The 27,781-nt window shown below is 37.7% G+C and overlaps 1 protein-coding gene across 3 annotated transcripts in view; it reads right to left on the bottom strand.

Moving 5' to 3' along the window:
* tnr (tenascin R (restrictin, janusin)) overlaps positions 1-27,781 on the bottom strand; it is a 169,084-nt gene that overhangs the window by 52,992 nt on the left and 88,311 nt on the right. Inside the window, exons 12-21 of one of the 3 annotated variants that reach the window (XM_077514753.1) lie at positions 25,003-25,181; positions 22,978-23,068; positions 22,598-22,698; positions 21,316-21,418; positions 20,912-21,001; positions 16,784-16,917; positions 16,578-16,707; positions 11,937-12,203; positions 8,670-8,789; positions 7,650-7,793 (exon numbers count right to left, since the gene is read on the bottom strand). In XM_077514753.1, the coding sequence (XP_077370879.1) occupies positions 7,650-7,793; positions 8,670-8,789; positions 11,937-12,203; positions 16,578-16,707; positions 16,784-16,917; positions 20,912-21,001; positions 21,316-21,418; positions 22,598-22,698; positions 22,978-23,068; positions 25,003-25,181 (1,359 nt within the window). The remainder of the gene's footprint in view (positions 1-7,649; positions 7,794-8,669; positions 8,790-11,936; positions 12,204-16,577; positions 16,708-16,783; positions 16,918-20,911; positions 21,002-21,315; positions 21,419-22,597; positions 22,699-22,977; positions 23,069-25,002; positions 25,182-27,781) is intronic. The other 2 variants (XM_077514763.1, XM_077514770.1) reach the window with 2 other exon arrangements.

The raw sequence follows: 27,781 nt of genomic DNA, 5'->3' as shown, positions 1-27,781 counted from the left end.
GTTTGCAGCTTTTGGTTTAAGTTGTTTGTGTCTGTATGCGTGTGTGTGTGAGTGTGTGGTTTCCTAAAGAAAGACAAAAATAGGCCAATAAGTAAATGTGTAAAAGTAAGTTAAGGCACTCACATTAATAAAGAAAGCAAATTAAATTAGCGCAGTTAAGCTAGCGACATTCAGGAAATCACTTCCTCTTATTGCTCTTATTGTGAAACTAAATGGTGACACTTCCGGTTTCGGGCTTAGCAGCGCAACATCAACTTTACGAGTGCTATGTGGTAACGTGCGGATGAGGAAACACCGCCCAAACATTCGTAACAAACATTTTAGAAGGCACAAGCTATAGCTGATTTCCGGCAAGAAGGTTACAGACAAGAAATAAGGACAACAGGACCCACCAGTCATTGACGCGCACACTAGCGCCAGACTTCCTGCTGCTATCGCTGCTGGCCAAGACTGATTCTGTTCAAGCGGCCACACGCACGAACGCGAGGGTAAGTTGTGTCACGTGAACTCGCTTTCCAATGAACAGACTACAAATTATGCAAATTAGGATTCGTCTCAGTTACGCAGTTCAAGTTGAACATAATCAGACTTAAGGAATAGACAGCTTTGTCGCCTATCCTACACTCGGCGAGTGAGTCGCGTTCAGGTACGCTCGGCTTTTTTCAGTTCGAGAGCCGATTTTTTGGGACGAATTCTGAGACGTAAAATTCTCGAATTTTCTGGTCGAAAACCGATTTGGTCGAGAAGAGAAGCGTTCGAAAACCGAGGTTTAACTGTAACTTGAAATAAACACACCATGTTGCAGATTTTTCTCTTCAACAATTTTCACCGGGGTGCCATGTTGAACTTTCACTGACCAATATGAGAGCGTGTGAGAGGTAATACAGTGGTACCTCTACTTACGAAATTAATTGGTTCTGGAAGAAAGTTCTTAAGTAGAAAATTTTGTAAGTAGAGACGCATTTTCCATGTAAATGCCCTAATCCGTTCCAAGCCTCCCAAAATTCAGACATAAATGTTTTATAAAGCATAAAAATGCATCAAAACATGTAAGAAATACATGTTACAATTAGATTATTGCACAATAAATGAGAGTTGTGCATAATGTAAAAAAACAAAGAATAAAGTAAAGAATAAAAATGATGCTCATTTACCTTTTTAACTGCTGTCCTCATCGTTTTTTGCCCTCTTTGGTTCATGTTCCTCTCTCTCAGAAGAGTTTTTTTTTTTTTTTTTTTGCCTGGTGTTTTGTAAAGAACTGATCCATGGATGTTTTTTATTTTATTTATTTATTTTTTTAAACAATCCTTCGGAAATGTCCAGGGCAAACATCATCTTAGTGAGCAAACGCACTTTTTCACTTTTTCTGGGCGATTCTTTTAAACAAATTCTGAAACTTCATGGAAACTTCCGGTATGGCATCTTTTTCCAAAAAAGGCCCGTCTCGTCGCAATTAAAAACTTACTGTGCCTTCATCAATCACCAATTGTTTGAATTTTTGCGCAAATTCGTCGGCCGTTAGTTCATACGTTTACGGAAAACGGAAAATCGGAACACCTCATGGGCCGCGGGATGAATGATGAGGACGCTGTATAGACACCGATCTCGTATACGCTCATAGATACCTATGGTCGAGGTTCCTCTTAGCCAATGGGATGCCAGAACGATGCACAAACACCGATCTAGTATTTACGCTTGTAGGTACCTATGGTAGGAAATAGCCATAGCCGAAAGTATGTTGCGTTCGGTAATGCATATTTACTTTTCGTATCTAGAAATTTATTTCGTAACAAGAGGCAATATTTTCCCGTTGAGGAGTTTCGTAACTCGAAAATTTCGTATGAAGAGACGTTCGTAAGTAGAGGTTCCACTGTACCAATTTTTAACAACTAGCTATTAGCTATTACTGGCTACATTTTTAGTTATTTTGAGTGAACAATACATTTATAGCAATATAAGCTGCACTCTGACTACCTTACTACTACTCTGACTCGAACCAGCATCTGTTCTTGACAAACCAACACCACCAATGAAAACGGCAAACTCCTCGAGCAGGCGTTCATGCAAAGTCAAGCAAAGTCAATCGGGAGGGCGATAGCAATAGATTGATTTTATTTCTAATCAGTCATTAATTGGCATTTTAAAGATGAACGCTTTTAAACTCTTTTTGACATTATCGCATTGTAACTCCAATTGTCTTGGCACTCCTGAATAAATCAATTTTCTTCCGCAGGAAAAGCTTTGATAAATCCAGGAACGCAGCAGCTGTCCTGTTTGACCGCGAGGTCATTCTAATTTGTGCAGTGCCTGTGGCCATTATGTAGTGCGGATGGAGGGGACACAACAGTCCTTCCTGCGGGTGACCTGTCATTACTATTAAAACGGTTTGAAAGTGTGACGTCACAATTATTGGTATCATTTTGCAGACAAATCTGCAAGCCTATGAATTTTTACATTAGAAATTGAAAGTGAATTTTTGAGAACCAAAACAATTTTATGGGAATTTTGTGGACATTTTATGGTAATTTTCAGGATTTCTTCTTTAGGTTTTGGACATTTTATGGTTACTTTTTGAACATTTTAATTCCTGCGTTTTCTTAAATCAATTTTCTGACTGGGAAATTTTATGGTAATTTTGGGGATTTCTTTTTTTCTTTCTCGACATTTTATTGTTTCATTTATAATGTTTACTTTTTTGTTTGTTTTTTTAACATGAATTTTCTGATTTGTTTTTAGGCAATTGCAAATAAATTTTATGGTAATTTTCAACCTTCTTTTGTTTTTGGACATTTTATGGTCCCTTTTTGGACATGTTTTGGGTCATTTTTAAATCGTTTTCATCTACCTTTTGCTTCTCTTTTTCTGACAACCTAAAAAAATGGACTCGTTTTAAAAAAAATAATAATTACCGTATTTTCTGCACTATAAGGCGCACTTCATTATAAGGCGCACCTTCAATGAATGACATATTTTAAAACTTGTTCCATATATAAGGCGCGACAGTAGAGGCTGGGGTTACGTTATGCATCCATTAGATGGTGCTGCGCTAAAGGGAATGTCAACAAAACAGTCAGATAGGTCAGTCAAACTTTATTAATAGATTACAAACCAGCTTTCTGACAACTCCAAAATGAATAAACAGCTGTTTTATTATTTTCTCTGAGGTAAAGTATTAGTATTAGCTAGCGATCCAAGATGGCGGGATCTTCTGCGCATGCGCGTCACCGATCGTGCAGGGTCACCGATAGCGTCTTGACAGCGAGACCTGTTGCGGCTCAATATTGATCCATATATAAGGCGCACTGGATTATAAGGCGCATGGGCAGCTTTTGAAAAAATTGAAGGCTTTTAGGTGCACCTTATAGTGCGGAAAATACGGTATTAATTTTTTTTTAAATCTAAATCATTAATTCATTTAAAGAATATTTCATCTAAAAATAAAAATATGTAAAAAAAAAAAAAAAAAAAAGGTACAAATTTCAACATTTTTTATTTTTTTTTTGGAGCACAAAGGGGCCACATGTGGCTCAAGATCCGCAGGTTGCAGACCCCCGTCTTAGGAGAACCACTAATATTACTTAGTGAGGAGTTGAGAATAACTACAGCAATTGGAATATGATTTCAAGCTGATACGGTGTTAAATAAAACCCATAACTACATCCAAGTTGGCAACATTGAAGCACTTTGATTCATTCAAACCAGCCAAACGTTGCTGAAAACCCTCAAACTGCATTTCGCCCTTCCATGTGCAACGCGATTCACAACACCTGATTTCAACCACGTGCTCTTTTGGGAAGCTGATAAATTTAGCCGGACTTTTTAACAGCCTTTACTCCAACTCCAGCGTTGGGAGGCGAGATCATTTATTAAAGGTCCTGACATTTTGCGTATGAGGCCATTGTTAGTCCTTAAACATCTCATCACAGAGCCCATTTACTCGCAAGCCAAACAGTTTTCCTAAATGCCATTACATTAAGTGTTGGGTGACAAACGTGAAATATGGCTGCTTGCTTTTCTCATCTCCTCTGATAATTAAACAACAGTCATCGCATATTTTTCCCCATCCAATGTTGGACCACGACGGTAAATTCCAAGTGAAATGACATTCTTGGATTGTGTGGAGAATGTTATTTACAACTTCGAACTAGCTTGACTACGTCCTTTTCCGCTGGTGGTTCTGCTTGACAAGCACACTGGGATTGTTAGGCGCTCATAATAACCTTATTTATTGATTGATTGAATTTTTATTTTTTATTTTATTTTTCTTCTTCTTCTTCTTATTATTATTATTATTAATTCAATCTCTGGTGTAATAACCTTATCTATTGATTGATTGAATTTTTATTTTTCATTTTATTATTATTATTATTATTATTATTATTAATAATTCCATCTCTGGTGTAATAACCTTATTTATTGATTGATTGAATTTTAATTTTATTATTATTATTATTATTATTATTATTATTATTATTATTATTATTATTATTATCATTAATTCAGTCTCTGGTGTAATAACCTTAGCTATTGATTGATTGAATTTTTATGTTTCATTTTATTATTATTATTATTATTATTATTATTATTCAATCTCTGGTGTAATAACCTTATTTATTGATTGATTGAATTTTTATTTTTATTTTATTTTTATTATTATTATTATTATTATTATTATTAATTCAATCTCTGGTGTAATAACCTTAGCTATTGATTGAGTGAATTTTTATGTTTCATTTTATTATTATTATTATTATTATTATTAGTATTATTATTATTCAATCTCTGGTGTAATAACCTTATTTATTGATTGATTGAATTTTTATTTTTATTTTATTTTTATTATTATTATTATTATTATTATTATTATTATTATTATTAATTCAATCTCTGGTGTAATAACCTTATTTATTGATTGATTGATTGAATTTTTATTTTTCATTTAATTATTATTATTATTATTATTATTATTATTAATTCAATCTCTGGTGTAATAAAATTATTTATTGATTGACTGAATTTTTATTTTTCATTTTATTATTATTATTATTATTATTATTAATTCAATCTCTGGTGTAATAACCTTATTTATTGATTGATTGAATTATTTTTTATTTTATTATCTGTTCTTATTGCTGCTGGACATGTAAATTTCCCAGAGGGAGCCATCCCAAAGGGATCAATAAAGTCAAGTCGAAGTCTAATACAGAAGCGTGAGTGCAAAACAAGACAAAGATTACAAGGTGGGCAAAAGCAAGAAAAAGCTAACGAAAGAATTTTCTTCGCTTTATTTCCCCCCCCCGCTTCAATGAATCCTTGAACCTGGCGAATGGCGTCTCATTGACATGCATGCACACCTTCTGCTCGACTCTCCTGAGCTCCCTTCACATTTCTCCGCCCTCACGCGCACGCACACGCGCAGATTCTGCACACACCGCGGGGAGCGTGTTAATTTGATGTGAGGGGAATTCTTTTGAATGAGAAGAAGCGTGTTCCATATTTCTGCGCGTTCATGCGCCGGTGCCGCTTGATTCCAATTGGAAAAATAATCAGAGGTGAATCCTCCGCTCGCAGATTCGAAAGAAAGCGATGAAGCGAAAGAGCGGCAAAGTGGGAAAGGAGGGGTAAAGATTGAAGAGGGGAAGACGTGAGGCGAAAGGATAAAAAGAATGAGAGATATGGATTGCGCAATTACGGGGTCAGGGGGTCGACATTTTCATCTCTCGCCGCAATGCCAGATGCTGGAATACACCTTCATTTTGTCTGATGGTTGTGCATTGTTACTATAGTGTTATCACTAGGGGTGTGAATTGCCGAGTACCTGACGATTCGATTCGTATCACGATTCATAGGTCACGATTCGATTCGATACCGATTAATCCCGATACGAATTTATAAGTCGATTGTTGAGATATTTTTTTTTTTAACTCAAATATAGAAAATACTATTCAGTAAACTTGTACATTTACACTGTTAAGATTTGTATGAAAATGTATTATTTATTGATCTGAAACTTCAGTCATAACTGTGAGCCACTGTATTTAACAAACAGGTTGTAATCTGTTTCATGTTTGAATGGCTTTGAAATAAATTATTAAGGCTTAATATTCCATTCATTGATATAACATTTTTCCATGAAGAAGGTGTGAACCCTAACCCTAAGTAAGGCATTTTCTTGAATATTTTTCCATTAAAAATGGACATTTAATAATCGAGTCGGCTTTCTATTGAATCGATTCGAGAATTGCGTGATGTAATATCGCGATATATTGCCGAATTGATTTTTTTTACACCCCTAGTTATCACTATCGAATATTGCTACAATCGATTAATCTATCAATTATTCAATCGACTAATCAGTTTCATTTTAATTTTGCATTAAAGTGCATTACAAAAGCCTTTTTTTTGTCCCTGATTACTGTTTAGTAACCAGTGATTGTTGCTTATTTCCTACTTCATATTCATATAGTGATTAAAAAAAAAAAAGGGGGATTGATGTTTTCCTATGGTACCGGTTCAGTCGTTGTTTTCCAAAGTAAAAACAGCAAATCAGCCTTTTTTTCAAAAAGGGCTACAGAAATCGGTGAACAATTACCGTTGATATGCTGAAGTCAAAGGATTTGGACAATTTCAAATTAAAAAATGGCTCCATACGATTACTCAATTACTAAAAGAGTTGTCGGTTAATATATTCAATTTCTTGTTGATTAATCAATTAATGTTGACAATTGTAATTGTTATCAAGGTTATTTTCGTTACCGGAAAAAAATATATACAGTATGATGATGTCAAGTGAAAACATTATTATTTGAATCCCTTCATACTAAGTCGGAAAAAAAAAGAAAGAAAGAAAGAAAGTGGCTGGACGAATATGTGCAATATGAATTCTGAATGAATGTATAACAACATATGGTGCTATGGAGGACCAAAACTGCCAAAATTCAAAATAAATAAATGACTAAATAAATAAATAAATGACTAAATAAATAAATGAATGAATGACTACAAGTGAAAATAAAAATGGATATAAAAATATAGAATTTGAAAATTATACCCAAAAAATAAATATAAATGGAAATAATAAGAACTACATATATATATATATATATATATATATATATATATATATATATATATATATATATATATATATATATATATATATGTATATACATAAATAATAATAAATGTTTGCTTTGTTCTTGTTTTGTTACCTCATTCTTTACTGCACAACCGATATTTATGTTTATGCACAGCACTTTGTATACAATACAATGCCTTTTCTTAAAACACTTTATAAATAAAGTTGAGTTGAGTATTTAATTTTTTAATTTTTTTTTTATGTCCGTTTTTATTTTCACTTTCAGTTTTGGTCGTCCATATCCATCCAAAAGTCATCGAAAAGTTAATACTAAAACTAATAAAAAACAAACTAAAACTAAGCATAAAAAAATCTAATAAAAAAACAACAAACATGCTCTGAAAACGAATTAAATTGAACTAAATTAAAAAAATAAAAATACATAAAAACTACCTATAATGAAAATTCTATAACTAATATAACTGCGATTGTTCCACCCCAACTCTGTTTCCTAAATAAATAGGACAGCTGGACACCAAATAATGACATCAGCCACTTGTTTCGCCCGTACCTGTGAAAACGGAGGCGCTGACCATTTTGCTCTCCTGGCTCCCCCTGACAGCGTTGAGACTGATCTCATACTCGGTAGCGGGGAACAGACTGGACAAAGTGTAGTTGGTCACGTCGCTGTCAATCACGACGCTGTCCACTCGCCCTGCGGGAAACGCGCAAAAAACTCAGATTTGTCATCATTTCCAGCTTGGCGTGTACAATCTGAAATACTGCTACTAGTCAATGACACCGAATTGGGGGGGGAGGTGGGGGGGTGGGGGGGTGTGATGGGGGGGGGGGGGGGGTATCGGGCGGGGGGGGGCTCAAAAGATTTATAGCTATAATTTAAGACTATAATTAACTCATTCACTGCCAGCCGAGTAAAAATGGATCTTTGACGTAGGACTGCTCGATTATGGGAAAAATAATAATCAGGATTATTTTGGCAATAGTTGAAATCACATTATTTATTATTATTTATGTTTTGGCACAAAACAAGAAAATGTTTAAGCGTTTAAAAATATTAGGACCATATTAAAAAAAAAAAATTACTATACTACACTATAATTAAGTTTTGGACCAAACAGAATTTATAATAATATATATTTATTTATGTTGGCAAAAACGTGAAAGTTGGAGTGCACTGTGCAGTAGGGCAATATTTTATTATTATTATTTTTGTAATTTTTGGTTCAAAACAAGTAAATTTTTAAACATAAAAAACAAATGAAAAAATATTAAGACAAATAAAATTATTTCAAACACTATATTTATGCAAGTTCCTTTTGGATGAAACAAAATTGATCAAATTAGTTGTTTTAAAATTAAAAAAAGGTGCAAATGTATGAATTTAAACAACTCAATAATCTTTTTACTTTGCGATTATGCTGATTTTTTTAATTGTGGAGTGTAATAATTGAAATTTACTACTTCGACGTGTATAGCCGTCAATGCCACTGAATGAGTTAAGATTCATTTGGCAAAAGATGATGCTATTAGAGTTTCAGTAAATCATGTTAAAATATGGAAAATTGAATACCTCTGGCTGACTGGTAGGAAAGTTTATAATATTCAAATGGAGCCAGCGGTTTAATCCAGGAAATGGTCACGATGTCCTCGGCCACGGCGGACACCGTCATCTGCTTGGGTGGGTCCATACCTACAGTAGAATGCAGAGTTTGCTGAAAAAACACAGCTAATAAGAATCCACCTGGGACATTAAATATTTCATGTAACACAATTACAACTGATATTCAGGTGCGGGAATTAGATATACAATGAAAACCACATTAACATTGCACATTTTTAAGCAATGCTGTTTTTAATTTTATTTTTTTACAGTATATAAGAAAGTCCACATTTGGAGTTGTGCGCCTTCAGTGTTAAGCAGCACTGAAGTCTATTGGATGAGATGCTGTTGTATAAAAAGCAACAATTTTGATATTTTGATAATATTCATTTTTTTCACACAGAGAAGAGAGCAAATATGCTTTTGAGTAGGGCTCCAACTAACCAATTCCCGGGTAATTTAATAAGCGATTAATCTGGCGATTTTGTAGTTCGCTACGGAGGACCACAGTTTTCTTTTGGCTCGTTTTCAGCACCAGGTGGGCATTAGCGGTAGTGCTCTTGAGTGGTTTACATCCTATTTGGCTGACAGAACTTTTCGTGTTAGCCTTGGTTGCGCTCTATCGCCTGCAGTTAGTTCAGAACTCTTCGACTTTTGACTCATGTGCTCCCAAAAAAACGTATAAATACGTTCTATTTTAAATGTATTGAGTCCCAAAGACGCATTTATATGTTTTTTTGTTTTTGTTTTTTTTATGCTAGAGCATACAGAAGGCTTTGATGCAGCCTCTCAACTGCAAAGAACGGTTGAAGAAATGATAGTTATTACACAAACAGCCAGCAGATAGTAACAGAGCAATGGAGATCAACCAGTGCAATGTTGAAAAAAAGCTCAATTACTCACAATTCTAATTAGATTTGTGAATAATGATGAAACTTAGCTATAGTCTAATTGCTAAAAAATGGAGGGAAACAAAAAAAAAGAAAAAGCTGAGTATGCCATCGAACGGACCAATCACGACCCGCCATCTACGGATTTCAAGATTTGGAGACGTGTGCGCACCACCCGGCAACGAGTTACACAGTGATCGTCTTTCATGGCTGGTGTTGATCATGTAATGTACGCCGGTCACATTAAGGCAAGAGCAAACGCAGAAGTATAAACCAGGCTTAAGACGAGACTTTACATTAAGGGGGTGGGATAGGTTCCTCCCTATCTGCCTCGACGCTCAAATTGTTATTTTTATTCCTCGGCTTTTAGTTCAGTCTGAATTGTGTGGTCCTCGGAGTCTTTTTTTTATTTTTATTTTTTATTTTATATTTTTATTTATTGTTAATGTATTTTTTTATGTATTTATTTTAGTATTTTATTGACTGCTTTTTTATGTTTTATACTTGGTTTACTACATTTTATGTGTATAATAGTATACGGATCTCAATGTGTAGCACTTTGGAAACGTCTGTTTATATAATGTGCTTTATAAATAAAGTGGAGTGGATTGGCTTGGTCCAGCGTTCCTCCACTGTCGTATGGCGTTCCACAGGGTTCAATTCTGGAGCATCTGCAGTTTTAACTGTATCTGCTGTCGCTGGGTTCCATCGTAAGAAAACATGAAATGGCCTCCCAGAAGTTGGTTTAAGGTTCATGAGTCCATCAGTCCATCCATCCATCCATCCATCCATCCATCCATTTTCCTAACCGATTGCTCCTCACAAGGCTCACAGGGGATGCTGGAGCCTATCCCAACTGGCTTCGGGCAGTAGGCGGGGTACACCCTGAACTGGTTGCCAGCCAATCACAGGGCACACAGAGACGGGTTTATGGTTCATAATTAGAAAAATGTAGTTTGATTGATGATCATTCTCAGACAAAAAATGAGCAGATATGCCACGCACAAACAAACATGTCAATTGGCTAAGAAGATATCCAAGGACCGACCCCCGCTCCTGCCAAAAGAAACATGTTCAACACTACAGAGAGTGAATACTTCTAAATAACCCAAAGGAGATTTCTCCCCCCCCACGCTGACAATTTGTTTACCCGTGTCTCCGGAGACTATCGAGCGACTTGCGGGAAAGGTTACAGTGGAGACAACGTGAGCAAACAATTCATCTGATGGCAGTTACTTGGCTATTAACGGTTTCAACGGAAGAAAATATAAGAGATGGGGGTAATGAGGAGGAGATTACAGCACTTCCATCTTTGGCGAGAGGAAAGCAGCCGCACGGGCTGCACTTCAAATCGAAAGAATAATGAGACTTGTATTCATGAGAAGAAGGAGTCATTTATAATTGCTGGCTTTGAAATCATTTAATTTCCACTTGGCTGGAAAAACAGCAGCTTCTTTATAAAAGTTGCACCCATTCGGGTATGGTTATCTTACTAATTGTGTTTTCTTTGGTAAAGGGTGAAACGTGCATGGTTGTGTGTGTTGTTTATTATTTAATGAAGTTTGCCTTAGGAGCAGAATACAAAAAATCTCGGACTAAAATGTCTGCAGTTATTCACGTTTCATTTGCACTATGTAAGACGGTTAACGATCATGAAAGAATAGCCGCTGTGGCCGCATCTGATGGCTCTATTTTTTGGGGAACAGAGACTCTCCACGCTTCCCTTTTTAGCCAAAGATACCTGGACTTCCTGGATGTTGCTGCTTCTTACCTGAATTTTGTTGTTGTGAGATTATTTGAGTCAATCGGAAAAAAATAAAAATAAAAAACAATATTATTAATTATAATATAATTATATATAATTAAAATATTATAATTATATAATATAATTTATATAATATAATATAATAACAATAATAATAACACTACATTATATTGAGAGGTGCCATTCTTTTTTTCTTTTTTTTAAAATAATATTAAAAAAAAATAAAAAAATAGAGGCGCCTTTCTTGGCACTCAATGACCATACAGTATGTTGAGAGTGTACTTAAAAAGAAAAAAAAAAAATTGTTTAAAAAAAATAAATAAGAATAATAAAATAAAATAAAAAAAAATAAAAAAAATTGTTTCATCTTTTCATAAATTAATTTACTTTGTTTTATATTTAATTTTCAATTCAATTTTTAAAATTTCATTCCCTAAAAAAAGAGAAATGAAAAGAAGTCAAACTTGTTCTATCTGTCTCCATGCTGTCTGAATGTGAGCGAGTCTTGCCCAGAGCGAGCAGGCGTGTAAAGCGTCCCCTCTGCCCGAGACTTTTTTTTCCCATCCAATCGGGGCGTCTCACCTGTCGCGAGGGACGCAGTAATCGGCTCGGAGGTGGCGTCGCCCTGTATCGTGATTAGGCTGACGGTGTACTGAGTGGAGGGAAGCAGCCCCTGCACCAGCGACCTCGTCTTGGAACCGTCCAGGGTCACCTTCGACGTGTCGGTGCCGTCAGCTGAGCTGTAGCTGAGGATGAAGACGTCAGCGGGCGGCGCCGGCGAGCTCCACGCCACTAGCGCCGAGTCGGAAGTCACCTCGGACAAGTAGAGATGGGAAACGGGCCTGATCCCTGGAGGAATATGGATTAAAACGTCACGGGAAGAGTCCCCGGGGTCCGCAGGAAAAGAAAAGAAAAAGAAATGGATGGAAATGGAGAAGCCGCGCTGGTGATGGATGGACGGTCGGATGGATGGAAGGAAGCAAGCGGCCAGCGAAATTAGCCTCGGGTGCCATCTTGATCAGGCAGAGTCACGCGGACGTGATGATTTAATCGCACACCAAGACGAGAGGCTAATTGGATTATGTGGCATCAAGATGAAGCTGTGATAGGATCGATCACGAAAAGAAAATAGAAAAAAAAAAGCGATGATGGGAGCAGATGTTGCTGTCAAAACGTATGACTTTCGACAGCTAATGATGAAGTGAATGAACATGAAGCAAAACGTAAAGATGGATTTTCGGCGTTGCTGCTTCCAGTCGGCGTATATCATCTTTAGCGTAACAGTCAAACCGAAAGTTAACAGCTATTTACGCTTGATCAAACTTAAAAATCGGGCTTTTGAAGGTGCAGTTCAAAAGAAAATCCCGTGTTTTCCTTTAAGATGAGCTCCCCCGGGCACAGATAATTAGATGTTACTAGTGAAGTGGATGAAAAAGATGACATCCAATTAACTTTTTTTTTTTTTTTTTTCATCCTCCTGATCTCCCAGCTGATCATCCTGTCATCTCTCAACGCTTCGAGCGGACGCCGGGAAATGATGATCACCACCACCACCACCACGACGACGGCGGTGATGATGGCGGCCATTATGGTGACAACCGCAACTGCCGTCGTTGAAGAATGAAGAGATCAAGATGAGGATGATGAGAGGTTGCGACAAGTGCTTGAGTGCATCATTTTGATGCTGAGAAAGTCACACCAAGTCGAAAATAATCACTTCCGGTGTAGATGGACCAAAGAGACCCAGCAGAGAGAAGGATTATGACGGACTGAACAACAAGGCAGAAGCGTGAGTGAAGAAACCAACACATGAATAATTGCATACGCTAAGATGAAAAGAGCCCGTTGCAAATAAGGGCCGCGTGAATCCTGCTCATTAGCAGGCTGCTATCTTTTAGATCTTCTAATAGCTTCTTTAAACTCTCCTTGTAATGGACCTGCATTTATTTTTAAGTACAGTATGACTCACCTCACGGTCATTAAATTCACCACTGGACTCTGTGGGATCTTTTCATTCCCACATATATTAATAGTTAAGAGTTTTTAAAGAATCCCAAATGCATGTTCAGAGACACAAATTTAATAGGGGTACACACCAAGGTTATTTTTAGTTAACAAATATGAAACGAAATAGATAAAATTGAAAACAAAAAAAAATGTGGTTAATGAAAAAAAACAAACTTTTGAAGCAAGGATTTTACTAAAAAATAAAAATATTACAATATACCGAATGAAGTACCGTATTTTCCGCACTATAAGGCGCACCTAAAAGCCTTCAATTTTTTCAAAAGCTGACCATGCGTCTTATAATCCAGTGCGCCTTATATGTGGATCAATACTGAGCCGCAAGACGCTATCGGTGATCCTGCACGATCGGTGACGCGCATGCGCAGAAGATCCCGCCATCTTGGATCGCTAGCTAACACTAATACTTTACCTCAGAGAAAACAATAAAACAGCTGTTTTTTCACTTTGGGAGTGAATGGAGTTGTCAGAAAGCTGGTTTGCAATCTATTAATAATGTTAGACTGACATATCTGACAGTTTTGTTGACATTCCATTTAGCGCAGCACCATCTAATGGATGCATAACTGTAGTGCCTTATATATGGAAAAAGTTTTAAAATGTGTCATTCATTGAAGGTGCGCCTTATAATGCGGTGCGCCTTATAAGTGCGGAAAATACGGTAATTGGTTTTCTTTGTTACCCAATCAACAGTTTTTATTTATTAAATTTACATAGCAGTATAGCAGCAAAATGTATTTTCTTGTCTACAAGCAAAGCTAAATTTGAAAAAAAACAAGTCCAAATCGAAAGTCAGGATTCTGTTGCGGAAACAAACATAACATTACTGAAAATAAAAATATATATTTTTTTACATTATATTAATATACTTTTAACCTCATTAGGCCAGTCGTGCTGGCTGACATATGACGCATTAGCATACCGTAATTAAATGCTGGTTACGGTTCTGTTTAGAAAACAAAATTCATAGTCCAAACACTATTTTGCTTTGCTATGTTGGACACACTCGGCTTAACGCTGTTTCAGCCAGACGTCTGTGAAAATGTAACAACTTAAAAAGTACTCAGTTCCAATCTTAAACATGCTAGCTGTGTCAATCTTGGATTAGCTTAGCAATTAGCATCGCTTTTAAACATGCTAGCTGTGTCAAGGATAGGTTATCTTAGCAATTAGTATGGCTTTTAAACATGCTAGCTGTGTCAATGTTAGGTTATCTTAGCAATTAGTATGGCTTTTAAACATGCTAGCTGTGTCAAACTTAGGTTAGCTTAGCCATTAGCATGGCTTTTAAACATGCTAGCTGTGTCAATGTTAGGTTAGCTTAGCAATTAGTATGGCTTTTAAACATGCTAGCTGTGTCAATGTTAGGTTAGCTTAGCAATTAGTATGGCTTTTAAACATGCTAGCTATGTCAATCTTAGGTTAGCTTACCCATAGCATGGCTTTTAAACATGCTAGCTGTGTCAATGTTAGGTTAGCTTAGTAATTAGCAAGGCTTTTCCCTTCGTGAGAATGCTACTTGTCAGTAATGTATCTTATTAATGTAGCTTATGATTACTGACTTCGGAGTGACTCCGCAACGTGTTTAGCTACAGCAGTAGCCAGCCGAAGCTCGTTGCTAGCTATCTGGTGCGGCAAGTAGCACTTTTTGGGATGTGGCGGGTGTTGATTCTCAGTTTTGCTAGTGTTTGCGGCGTTTTAAGGAGGCGCAAAATGAAAAAATAAAATAAAAAAATAAATAAAAATATTGTCTCGCAAACTGAAATGCAAGCTCAACTTTCCGTATGAAATGCAGCCAAATTTTAGGGGGTTTCTACCTTGATGCTGTGTTGCAAAAGCTCTAAATTAAACTACATTTTTCATACGATAGGAGATGAATTACTTAAATTCCTAGGGATTGAATGACTTCACCTTTTCGATTCCCATGCCTACACATAAATATTTAGTGGCGATATCGTCACATACTCGGTGTGTTGCGTTGTTAATTTAGAGTACATGGGTATAAGAACACGAAGTAAACACTTGTCACTTTTTGCTCAATATATGCGGAGTCTATCACATTTTAAAATTCAGTACGATTACAGATACGGGCACCACACTAAACGTCACTTCTACCCGGGGCTGTGCAATTAATCGAAATTCAATTACAATTTCAATTATGAAACGCTGCCCTGTGATTGGCTGGCAACCAGTCCAGGGTGTCCCCCGCCTACTGCCCAGAGCCAGCTGAGATAGGCGCCAGCACCCCCCGCGACCCTTGTGAGGAATAAGCGGTCAAGAAAATGGATGGATGGATGAATTATGAAACGCCACAATAAAAAAAAAAAAAAAAAAAAAAAAAAAAAAAAAAAAAAGTATAACCGTAAAAAAAATTTAAAAAGAGGGGGGGGGGGGGTTAAATTTATACATTTGCACCTTTTTAACATTTTAAAATAACTAATTTAATAAATTTGTTTAAAAATGAACTTGCATAATTATAGTGCTTCAAAGAATTTTGTCTTAATATTTTTTTATTTTATTTTATTTTTTTTTTATTCTTGTTTTGTACGGTGGATGAATGGTTAGCATGTTAGCATGTCCGCCTCAAAGCTCTGAGGGTTCGAGTCCGGGCTCCGGCCTCCCTGGGTGGAGTTTGCATGTTCTCCCCGTGCCCGCGTGGGTCTTCTCCGGGTACTCCGGTCTCCTCCCACATTCCAAAGACATGCATGGCAGGTTAATTGGGCTCCGAATTGTCCCTAGGTGTGCTTGTGAGTGTGGATGGTTGTTCGTCACCGTGTGCCCTGCGATTGGCTGGCAACCAGTCCAGGGTGTACCCCGCCAACTGCCCAGAGCCAGCTGAGATAGGCTCCAGCACCCCCCCTGACACCCTTGTGAGGAATAAGCGGTCAAGAAAATGGATGGATGGATGGATGTTTAGTACCAAAAAAATAAATAAACGATCGTCCTACTGCATAGTGCACAAGTTTTTGCCAACATAAATAAAATAAAATAAAATAAAATAAAATAAATTAAAATGAAATAAAATAAAATAAATATCATAAATTCTATTTGGTCCAAAAGGAACTTATAGAATTATAATGTGTCTATTTTTTTAGTATTTTATTTTTTTTAATGCGTAAACAGTTTCTTGTTTTGTGCCAAAAAAAAAAAAAAAAAAAAGTTTGAATAATCGTGATTATTATTTTTTCCATAACCTACCTGTAAAGGCATCTATGGAAGCCACGTTGCTTTGCTGTCTCCCCCTCTTGGCTGCCACTGTGATGGTGTATTCAGTGCCGGGCTCCAAGTCCGTCAAAGTGGTGGTGGTTTCATCTCTTGGCACGGTCAGCTGGAACGCAAACGAAACTTAAGTCCAATGACACTAAACACGGTAAATCCTTAAATAACATTTGAGAAATAGTCACCTCAGTAGTCACGCCCGAGGAGGACGTAAAGGTGACCTTGTAGAAGTCAATGGGGCCTTGGACCATGCCCCACACCAGGGTGATGGTGTTGTCTGTAGACGCCGTCACAGTAAGATCCATCGGCACGTCCAGACCTGCAACAGTGGAGAAAAAAAATACTTCAAATACAGTTTGTGATTGTTACCCTGCTCCTCATAAGCAGAACTGGAGCTGTATGGACAGAAATGTAAGGGTGGTCATTGACAAGAAAGGCATAATTCGGAATTTGACAAAAATGTTCAGGAGGAAAAGATGTGACTAAAATTGCGCAAATCTTCCTACATGAACTCATTAGTTTACCTTATAACAAATCAGTTTAAAGGCCCAGTATGCCGGTTTCACTCAGGAAAATGCACTTTTTATATACAGGATGTACACACTTTAACTTTCTCTCAGTCTACAAATCTAGGTTTATGTTAATCTTTTGTGGTGATTTTGTCCTAAACCCCCACCGGGGGACGTTTCTGTGGAAAGACAGTCTTTAACACCCCTCCAGCCAATTGCAGAAGCGGGGGGGGGGGGTGTCGCAAACGGGGCCGGACGAACGTGTCAGCTGCGTGACGTCACTCCCGCGGCAATTTGGAAGCACACATGGATTATTATTTTTTTTTTCACTCACTCACTCACTCACTCACTCACTCACAGAAGCTTACGTGTGTGAATGAGTGAGTGAAGAAAAAAAAAATCCATGCGCGCTTTCAAATTGCCGCGGGAGTGACGTCACGCAGCCGACGCGTTTGCCCGGCCCCGTTTGCGACACGACGCCTCCCGATCTGCGATTGGCTGGAGGGGTGTAAACACTGTCTTCCCACAGAAACGTCCCGCTGTTTACAAAACAAGCACAAAATGGCAAAATACAGGCTGGGGGGGTGGGGGTTTAGGACAAAATCACCCCCACACGTTAAGAAAAACCCAGATCTATAAATTGAGAAGTAGTTTGTTTGTTTAAATCCTGTAGTTAAAAAGTGCATTTTCCTGAGTGAAACCGGCAGACTGCGCCTTTAAGAGTATCAAACGGGCTTTATTTTCGTAGACAGTGCTCATTATGATTTTCATGAGTGTGACAATTTGGTGGCAGAAAGTCGGTCTAAACTTCACGCCTGCTCGGACCACGTATAAATACTGGCGCAGCTAGTCTAATGCGACTTGAAAATGATTTGAAGTCACCATACATTTGCTGTAGAATGTAAAAAGCAACCAACTTACAGTTGTTTTTAAGTAATTTTCTCCCAAAAAAAACGTAGAAATATGTTCTATTTTAAATGTTTTTAGTGTCACAAAGACGTAGAGCATACAGAAGGCTTCGATGCAGCCTCTGAACTGCAGAGAACGAGTGAAGCAATGGTAGCTATTACGAAAACGGCTAGTAGGTGGCAGCAGAGTATAAGAGATGAGCCAGGGCCATGTTGCAAACAAGCCGATTTCCCCACAGTTCTAAACAGATTTGTGAATAATGATGAAACTTAAGCTATATTCTAATTCTAATTGTTGCAAAACAAACAGATAGAAATATACGCTTTTCTTTTCCTGATGAAAGAAGAGACTATAATCTTTCTTTTGGTAGGTTCCATGTTTTATAGCAATAGAAGAATATTCTGTGGGCCTTGCAAAATCAGTCAAAATTCAGCAAAACAGCCGGGAGTGAAGGGGTTTGCTGCAGTGAAAATGGCTGCGAGTGAATGAGTTAACAAACGTCTGCAATTAGGTCTTCATCTAAATTTATGATTGTTTAGCTTTCAGTGCAGGTCAGTAATAAAAAAAAAAAAAAGGCGATTTTCTGCGAGAAAAATGACTGTTTATCCTGGGATAGCATAAAGGCTACTGTCGCCCATCTTCTGAATCCATTCTGATGTCATAGAAAGCACCTTCACATCCTCTAATGCGCATTCCGACCGTGACGTCTTTCCAATTCGCGGGAACACAAATGTGATGAAAAGCAGCCGCGGCCGCGTGCGGCAACATTACGGGTCGATCATTCTTCTCTTGACATGAAAAGTTGCTGGATGATGCGCTTTCTGTCCTGACAAAGTATTATACTATTAATATATCTGCATCAATACAAACACTCTACTCACGTTTTTGCACACTAAGGTGCAGTAAATCAATTTGGGCGGGCTTTAACATGGACAGCAAAATCAGATATTTAGCATTGTATCCTCCACAATAAACAGGTTCAATGTCAGGGTATCTGCAGGTATCATCAAATCTAATTTAATGTTTTTTTAATACATCTTAAAACTAGTTTAATGCCCACGTCGTACTGCATATACTGTTTATATATTAGGGTGAATACTTTTTTTTTTTTTTTTTTTTTATCACAATAACATATGTGGGAATGCTGGTGCATTCCCTCATATGTTTTTGGGATTTTTATTCTCCACACTTTTTTGCCCCGTAACAACTCCCACATAAATTTCAACTAGCTTAAAAAATTCACGCCCTCCGGTATATATATCGTCTGATTCCACATTACTTACAGTATTTGCACAATTTAACATTTAATATCAACTTTTCCCCATTCATTTTCAGTGGGACAGGCGAACTTTTTCTCAGTATCCCTTTCCACGTCCACTTCTATATATTATCATTACCCGGTATCTGATACTGCTTGGTGGCACAGTTGGTAAGGTGCATTGTCCAGTAACCAGGAGGTCATAATTTCATAATTTATTTCTAAATTTACTTCATAAGCATTCCACATGCATTCAAAATCTTAGCATTCAGCTTTTAGCATTCCCACGCAATTCCTCCAGAAATTGCACTTAGTCTAGTCACATTTATTATTCCTAAAATGTGTTATTGTGACTCCTTTGCACAACGTTATATGTAAAATAAAGCACGAACAACAAGTTTATTTTTTTTTAAATGCCTCTCGACATTGTATTTCATGCTTCTTAACTCTTTGACTGCCAAACGTTATCCAAAGAACAACCCCAACGGTACCAGCTGATTTCGAGCATTTTCACTCATCCTTCAAAGCAAACAGAATATTGTGCGGTATGACTACATAAACATGGTGGATACCATTTGAAAGATTGGATTCCATTCTTTCATGAGAAAAAAAAAAGTATGTTTCTACTAGGGGTGTTAAAAAAAATCGATTCGGCAATATATCGCGATATTACATCACGCAATTCTCGAATCGATTCAATAGGCGGCCGAATCGATTTTTAAACGTCCATTTTTGATGGAAAAATATTAAAGAAAATGTCTTACTTTGGGTTAGGGTTCACACCTTAATCATGGAAAAATGTTATATTAATTAATGGAACATTAAGCCTTAATATTTTATTTCAAAGCCGTTCAAATATGAAACAGATTACAACCTGTTTGTTAAATACAGTGGCTCACAGTTATGACTGAAGTTTCAGATCAATAAATAATACATTTTCATACAAATCTTAACAGTGTACAAGTTTACTGAATAGTATTTCCTAAATTTGAGTAAAAAAAAAAAAAAAAATCGCAACAATAGACTTATAAATTCGTATCGGGATTAATCGGTATTGAATCGAATCGTGACCTATGAATCGTGATACGAATTAAATTGTCAGGTACTCGGCAATTCACACCCCTAGTTTCTACCTTATTCCGTTCTTTCGTAATCACCATTTGAAATTAGGTCATTTGAGTGACATGAGCGAAAACACAAAAATATAAAGAGAAAAACAAGCTTTTTGTGAAAAGATACATTTTTTTTGCACAAAAGTGAATTTGACAGTAATGTTTTTTTGTTTAGTGACAAGGCAGCACTGCACAAGATGTTGCACTGCCCATTCAGAGGGGGGGAAAAAAAACGTAATAAACGTAAATTAACGTTTATGGTGACATTCATTAGGATTTTAGAATACGTCATAAAACGTTTTTGGCGCTCAAAGAGTTAATGCCAATAAAGGCCTTCATTTTAGCGAATTACATTTAATGACTTAATGAAATGCGGAGATCCTGACATTTTCAGCGTGACAAGTTCCTTTATAAAAGTAAAGGTAGTCAAATGTGCATGATATTAAAATCTCATGCTTTTGTGTGAAATCAGAAATTGGATCTTCGCACGTTTTCATACCGGCGTGATAAAGTCGCCCTACCCACCCGTTCTGGCGTTCATAGTGGCCGATGTGCTCTGGTTGCTGCCTCTCATGGCGGAAATGCCGATCCCGTACTCGGTGCCAGGCTGCAGCTCTGAAACGAGAAGGGAAATGTAAACAGCGAAACGTTGTGAGCAAGAGAGTGATTCTTTTTCAGAAGATATCAAAGCATCGATTGCACAAAATAGCATACAAGTCCAATTTTCTTGCTTCCAATAACGCTCCCCCAGGACAACAAGTTTCTGGACGAAAACAATCAGTAGTAGGCAGCCAAGCAGTGGCGACCACCCTGGCATGTAGAACATTTCCCTCGGTACACGCTAGATGAGCTTGGACGACGCGAAAAAAAAGCGACAGTTGTGCAAAGGGACCCCTCGGGCTTGTTGATGACAATTTCTCCACACTTACCGGTGAGAGTGGTCTTTGTGGTTGCGCCCTCGTTTCTCGGTACAATGACTTTCTCGTATTGATCACCTGCCAGCGTGCTGTACACCACTTGGTAGGCTTCCACCTGCACGTGCACAAAATTAAGTGTATTAAAAACATCGATCACTTTCGCTGTTCATTTGCAGCTTAGGATGGAAGGTTCGGATCCCACAATTAAAAGCACGCGAATGCAAAGTGATTAAATTGTCACGTAGCAAATACGATGGAACCTTTTAACTCATTTGCTCCCAATAACGTGTAAATACGTTTTTTTATGTTCTAAGTATCCCAAAGACGTATTTATACGTTTTTGTTTATTTTTTAATGCTAGAGCTACAGAAGGCTTTGATGCAGCCTCTCAACTGCAAAGAACGGTTATTACACAAACGGCCAGCAGGTGGCAGCAGTGCAAAGGAGATCAACCAGGGCCATGTAGAAAAAAAGCTCAATTACTTACAATTTTAAATAGATTTGTGAAAACTGACGAAACTTAGCTCTCTTCTAATGCTAATTTCTGCAACACGGAAACAGATAGAAACATACATTTTTTTCCTGATGAAAGAAGAGACGTTAATCTTTCTTTTGCTTTTATAGCCATAAAACACAATATCCTGTGGGCCTTGCAAAATCAGTCAAAATCCAGTAAAACAGCCCCCCCCCCCCCAATTAAACACTTAAAAAAAACAAAAAAATACAGAATCTTTGGTTCAAAAACATTATAATGATAAATAATTATAATAATAAATTACAAAATGTTAATGTTCTTCTGTTTTAATTCTTCGTAAGTTACAGTGTCTCATTGCTATTGCAGCAGAGGTGATGTCATCATCGGTCAACAGCAAATAGAAAAATTACTTTTTAAAGGTATTAATTGTACATGAAAAATAAAGTTGTCAAACTCTTTCTGGACACTGCTGAAAATTGTTCAATGATTCAAGTATCTCTTTAATTATAGTAAATATTTGAATAAAAATACACTTCCATACCATAAATATGAAACAAAATAAAATAAAAAGTTGATAGAAGTCTGCACACTTCTGTCCAAATTTTTGTGATGTAAGAAAATGTTACCAACATAAATGATTTCCAAACTTGGTGTACCATTAACGTGAACTCAAATGATTCCTTTTTTTTTTTTTTTTTCAAAGAAAATAAAAATAAACCACTGAAATAGTGTGCTTGCAAAAGTGTGCACACCCTCTTATAACTGGGATGTGGCTGTGCCCAGAATCAACCGATCACATTTAAAATCAAGTCAAATCACCTGCGCCTCACTGTTGTCCCATTCCAGCTCCAGGCTGGTGGAGGTCTTGGAGAGGAGACGCAGGTTCTTGGGGGCGTCGATCTCTGAGAAGAACGATAAAGCTGACAACGTTGAGGACACTGAGACCGTTTCTCAAGGGGGGGTGGGTGAACAAGCAGACATCATCAGCGCGTGTCATCGCCGCCACAAACGCTACGATCGTTATGCTAGGCGAAACAGCGTAAACATCCGCTGAGCAAACTTTACGGGACTGCCGCCAAATGACCTTGAACAGCGCGGCGCGTCGGGGGCCATATGTCATCGACAGTTCTATTCCCGGAGGCGGGCTCGGGATGCGGCATGCGGCATGATTACCACATCTGCTTGCTGTCAGCGCTCACCGGTTGTAAATTCAATGGAAATGGATCCGCTGGTGTTGCCGTCCCTCACGCCGCTCACAGACACCTCATAACGGGAACCGGGGCGGAGGACCTTCACAGCAAAGTAGGCAGACTTGGGGTTATTGGAAATCAAGGGCGGGCGAACATTCGGAATCAAGGGCTACATTTCATTTTTACAAGCAGGAAGCAGGGGACTGCCATTTGCAGAGGCGGGAAAAAAATGTAAACAAAATACTTTGCCCACCGTTGCATATAGCACAGGGGTCAGCAAACTTTACTGTCAATAGAGTCGTTTTAAGCCAAATAAATGACAAAAAATCAGTCTGGAGCCACAAAACATTTGAACATTGCGATGTAGGAAACGGTGTGTTAGTGTTAGTCTAAATGTACTGAGGGCTCAAGAGCTAATTACACCATAACAGGAAAATATGCCACATCCAATATGGTGACATTCATTTTCTTCTACCTTTTGTTTTCTGTTTCTGGATTTTTTGTCTTTTTTTTTTTTCTTTTTGTAATTTTTTTGACTTTGTTTTTCACATATTTTTCAACTTTTCTGCCTTTATTTAAAAGTTTGGCATTTTTGGAAATTTTATGGACACATGGTAATAAAAAAAAAAATATGCAGCATTCAATACGTAAGATTCATTTTCTTCTACCTTTCTTCGTTTATTTATTTATGTATTTATTTATTTATGTATTTATTTATTTATGTATTTATGTATTTATTTATTTATTTATTTATGTAATTTTTCAGACTTTGTTTTATATATTTTTATACTTTTCTGTCTTTCTGTCACATTTCTGATATTTTTGGCAAATTTATGGATATCTGGTAATTTTCTGCCTTCCTTCTTTTTTTGGACATTTTATGGCTTTTTAATTTTTATTATTATTATTATTTTTTTTTTTATTGTTTTTACTTTTTTTCCTGCCCTTGTTTGCTATTAATTACCTGATATTGTTGGCAATTTTGTGATTATTTTATGGTAATTTTGGGGATTTTTTCTATTATTTCTGGATATTTTCTTGTTTTCTTTTATGCATTTTAGAAATAAAATTATTTCAAGACATTTTGTGGTACTTTTCTTCCTTTTTTTTGTTTTTAGACATTTTATGGTTATTTTTTAAATAATTTTTTCCAGCCTTTTTTCTTGATTTTTTTTAAAAAAAATTTATTTTCTGCCTTAATTCTCTTCCTTTTTGGACATTTATGGTCACGTTTTAGCATTTTTTAAGACTTTCATCTACCTTTCATCTCTTTCTGATATCTTGAACATTTAGACTTAGGACTTTTTTGAATATTTATTTATTTATTTATTTATTTATTTTATCTAAATCAATCAAAATCATTCATTCATTTAAAGATTTTTTTTTATCTGAAAAATAAAAATAAATTTATAAACAAATAAAGTATATACAGGGAGTCTTCAAGTTAAGACGCACTCGACCTAAGTCGTTTCGACTTTACAAAAGTTACGCCCGGTCCGCCATTTTGGCTCCTTGTCCGCTATTTAGCCCTTAGCTAGTGCTAGCGCTTGTGCACTTGCGGGAGTATCTTTGGCATTTTTGCCCTCTTTTTTTTCCCACATCATGGCCCCAAAGAAGAAAGCTACGTCTTGTATCAATGTTGGTCCGCCTAAATAAAAGCAATTACCATGGAAACGAAGCAAGAAATCATAAAAAGATCACGGAGAGGGGAGACACAGATAAAAATCGGCAAAGACTTTGGCTTCAGTTGGACAGTCGCACTTATTTTTATTTATTTATTTATTTATTTAATGTATTTGAGATTTTTTATACAAATTATTTGGATGTAAATATTGACTTGGGGAAATGTGACTAAAGTCAAAATTTGGGTTACATTGCTAGCGTAGGAACAGAACTCCAACGTAACTCAAGGACTCCCTGTATATTAATTTCTTTTTAGAGATCCAGAGGTAGCCACAGGAGAGGGACTCAAGAGCCACATGTTGCAGACCCTTCTGCAACAGCAGAAGGATGAAAAGCATCCCTGGCGCTCACCTGCAAGGTGTACTGGCTGAGCGTGGGCTGGAGGCGGAAGGTGGTGCGCGGGCCCTCGCCGCCCGCGAGGCCGTAACGCAAGACGATCTGATCGATCTTGGCTTTCGGCGGCGTCCACTCCAGGAACGCGACCGTGTCGGACACGTCGCGCACGACCAGCTGAGTGGGGCCGTCGATCACTGCAAAACAAAGACGGAATAATTGCGAATAATAAGTTATCATACATTTGCTGCAATGAAGAACTGCTTCTGCTTGCAATGAAGAATGCTTTGCCCTGTTCCCACTCACATTCACATTCACATAGCCTGGCTATTTGAAGATGACTCAAAAAGAACCACAACATCTAACGCAGCAGAATGGTTCGAGACAGTCTGCTGAGGCCGCCTGTTTTCTGTTAAGAAATGATTGCAAACTTGACCACACGTGTACTCAGTAATCTTCCACTCACATGCACAACACATAGAAAAATAATTACACAGTGTTCCAACTATGCCTTGCATTTGCATTTATAGGGTTGGAAGACCCATGTAACGCGGGTTGTGGAAAGGGCGTGGAAAACCAAATAACTAGAGAGGGTGAGGAGAGGAATCTTCAGAGAGTGCAGGAGTGAATATGTAGTCAGTTCCTCTCCTCTCTCCTCGCGAGCTCTGAACTGAGTGTCTTCTCTACTTTTTGTGTCGTGTTTAATAGATGTCAAACAGGTCAAACTCTAGCAGTCACCAATTAAACACTACATAGCTGGCATTTGATGACATTTTTACGAACAACTTAGTGTGCAATTTGTAGTAATTGGGTTAATTAGTGAAAAGGTCATAAAGGGGAGTCAATCCAAAAAAAATAAATAATTCTTTCCAATATATTTTATCTAGCCCCAATAGTCTAAACACGATATTCTGATTAATATTGCGTTTGTGTAATATCCATCTCAGGGGCGGCCATTTTGCCACTTACCGTCGACTGAAGATGACATCACAGTTGCTCGGGGCTCAGGTAAACCAATCACGGCTCACCTGTTTTCTGACGCTGAACCGTGATTGGTCGTTGCTTCAGCTCCGAGCAACTCTGATCTCATTTTTAGTTGACAAGCAAGTGGCAAAATGGCCGCCCACCCAAGAGGGATAAAAATGGATGGATTTTGCTGCTTAACTCGTATTCAGCTAACGCAACATTAATCATGTTTAGCCTAATGGTGCCGCATCGAGCATATTAACTGTGATGAAAATATTTGGGTTGGCTTCCGCAAGCTTTACAAAGGCTGGTTTGACATTTCGGAAAAATGTAGGAAATCTTTTCCAAGGTGTCAATTTGAGAGTAACATTCCGTGCTGCGATGGCATTTTTATTCCTGCGTGTTGACCCGCAGGGGGGAACTCAAGTGAATGACATGTTTGCCACAATGTGCAAAAAAAAGGCAACCACGCTCCCCTCAAAAGTAGTTCTTTGAGCTTGAAAAAAAAAGAAGAAAAAAAGGCACAGACTCAAGTTTGACACATTGTAGTCCACCTTCTTTCCTTGATGTAGTCGCAATTGGGCCCTTGGGCCTCGTCCTAGAAAAAGAGCCTCAGGAAGACAACAGCCGAGAAGCATCTCCCTCTGTTTTTTTTTGTTTTTGTTTTTTTTTCCACTCGGACACCTCATCACGCTTCCCCCCGTCTCCAAGGAAGAATATATCTTTCTCATAAATAACCAAGTGCCTTCAGATTTGTCTCAACCCTCTTACCTTAACCAATCAGGTGTCTTCTGGCGGGCTGTCATGAAATATTTAATAAGCAAGCGGGGTGAATCATGAAACTGTACTTAATTACAGCTCATAACTTGAACAAAGTCTTGACAGGAAATTGATGGTGTTTGGACTACAGACACGAGAGTCTGAAATGTGATGAACAACTTCTGAATTGAATCTGTTACAGATGCGTTCATGGAGCCAGCTGGATGAGGAGGAAAGGTGATACATCATGGAGACAGAGGCGGCTCATCAGTATGGACGTGTATGTATGTGTGTGGGATATTTAATATTAATATGATACTACCTCTGCTGGCGCAGAATGTGGTGATTTGTGACTTATTTAAAAAAAAAAGTATCAACTGTTTTACAAGTAGCTTGTTTGGGCCACAGTTATTGGAGGCTTGTAAAAAGGAAGCAATTGGATGAGGTCGCCAGGGATGATCCCAGGTGACTTTGAGCGAGCGGCAGGGACCGGACGGACATCCTGGACTGGTCGCAAGTTTGTCACAGGGCATCTGTCCATCCATTAATCCATGTCCGTCCTGCCGTCAGTCCATCCATCCAACCCTCAATATATCAGTTCATCTGTCCATCCATCTGGCCATCCATCCATCTATCCATCCATCCATCCGTCTGTCCAGCCATCCTTGCATTTATTCATCTGTCCATCCTTACAGTCTGTCATCCATCCATCCATCCATCCATCCATCCAACTGTCCATCAGTTCGTCCGTCCGTCCATCCATCCATCCATCCATCCATCCATCGGTCCATCAGTCCATCCATCCATCCATGCAATAATCTGTCCATCCGGCCATCCTGGCATCCATTCATCTGTCCATCCATACAATCATCCATCCATCCATCCATCCATCCATCCATGTATCTATCCATCCATTCACCCATCCATCCATCCATCCATGTATCCATCCATCCATCCATCCATCTGTCCGTCCAGCTGTCCGTCATTAAAGTGAGTTAGTCCATCCATCCGTCTGTCCATCCATCATCCCTCAATATAACAGTTCATCCATCCGTCCATCCATCCATCCATC

This window comes from Festucalex cinctus, chromosome 1, assembly GCF_051991245.1.
Source record: "Festucalex cinctus isolate MCC-2025b chromosome 1, RoL_Fcin_1.0, whole genome shotgun sequence".
Lineage (NCBI taxonomy): Eukaryota > Metazoa > Chordata > Actinopteri > Syngnathiformes > Syngnathidae > Festucalex > Festucalex cinctus.
The sequence above is the reverse complement of the archived record's forward strand: the minus strand, read 5'-3'. Positions and strand labels throughout refer to the sequence as shown.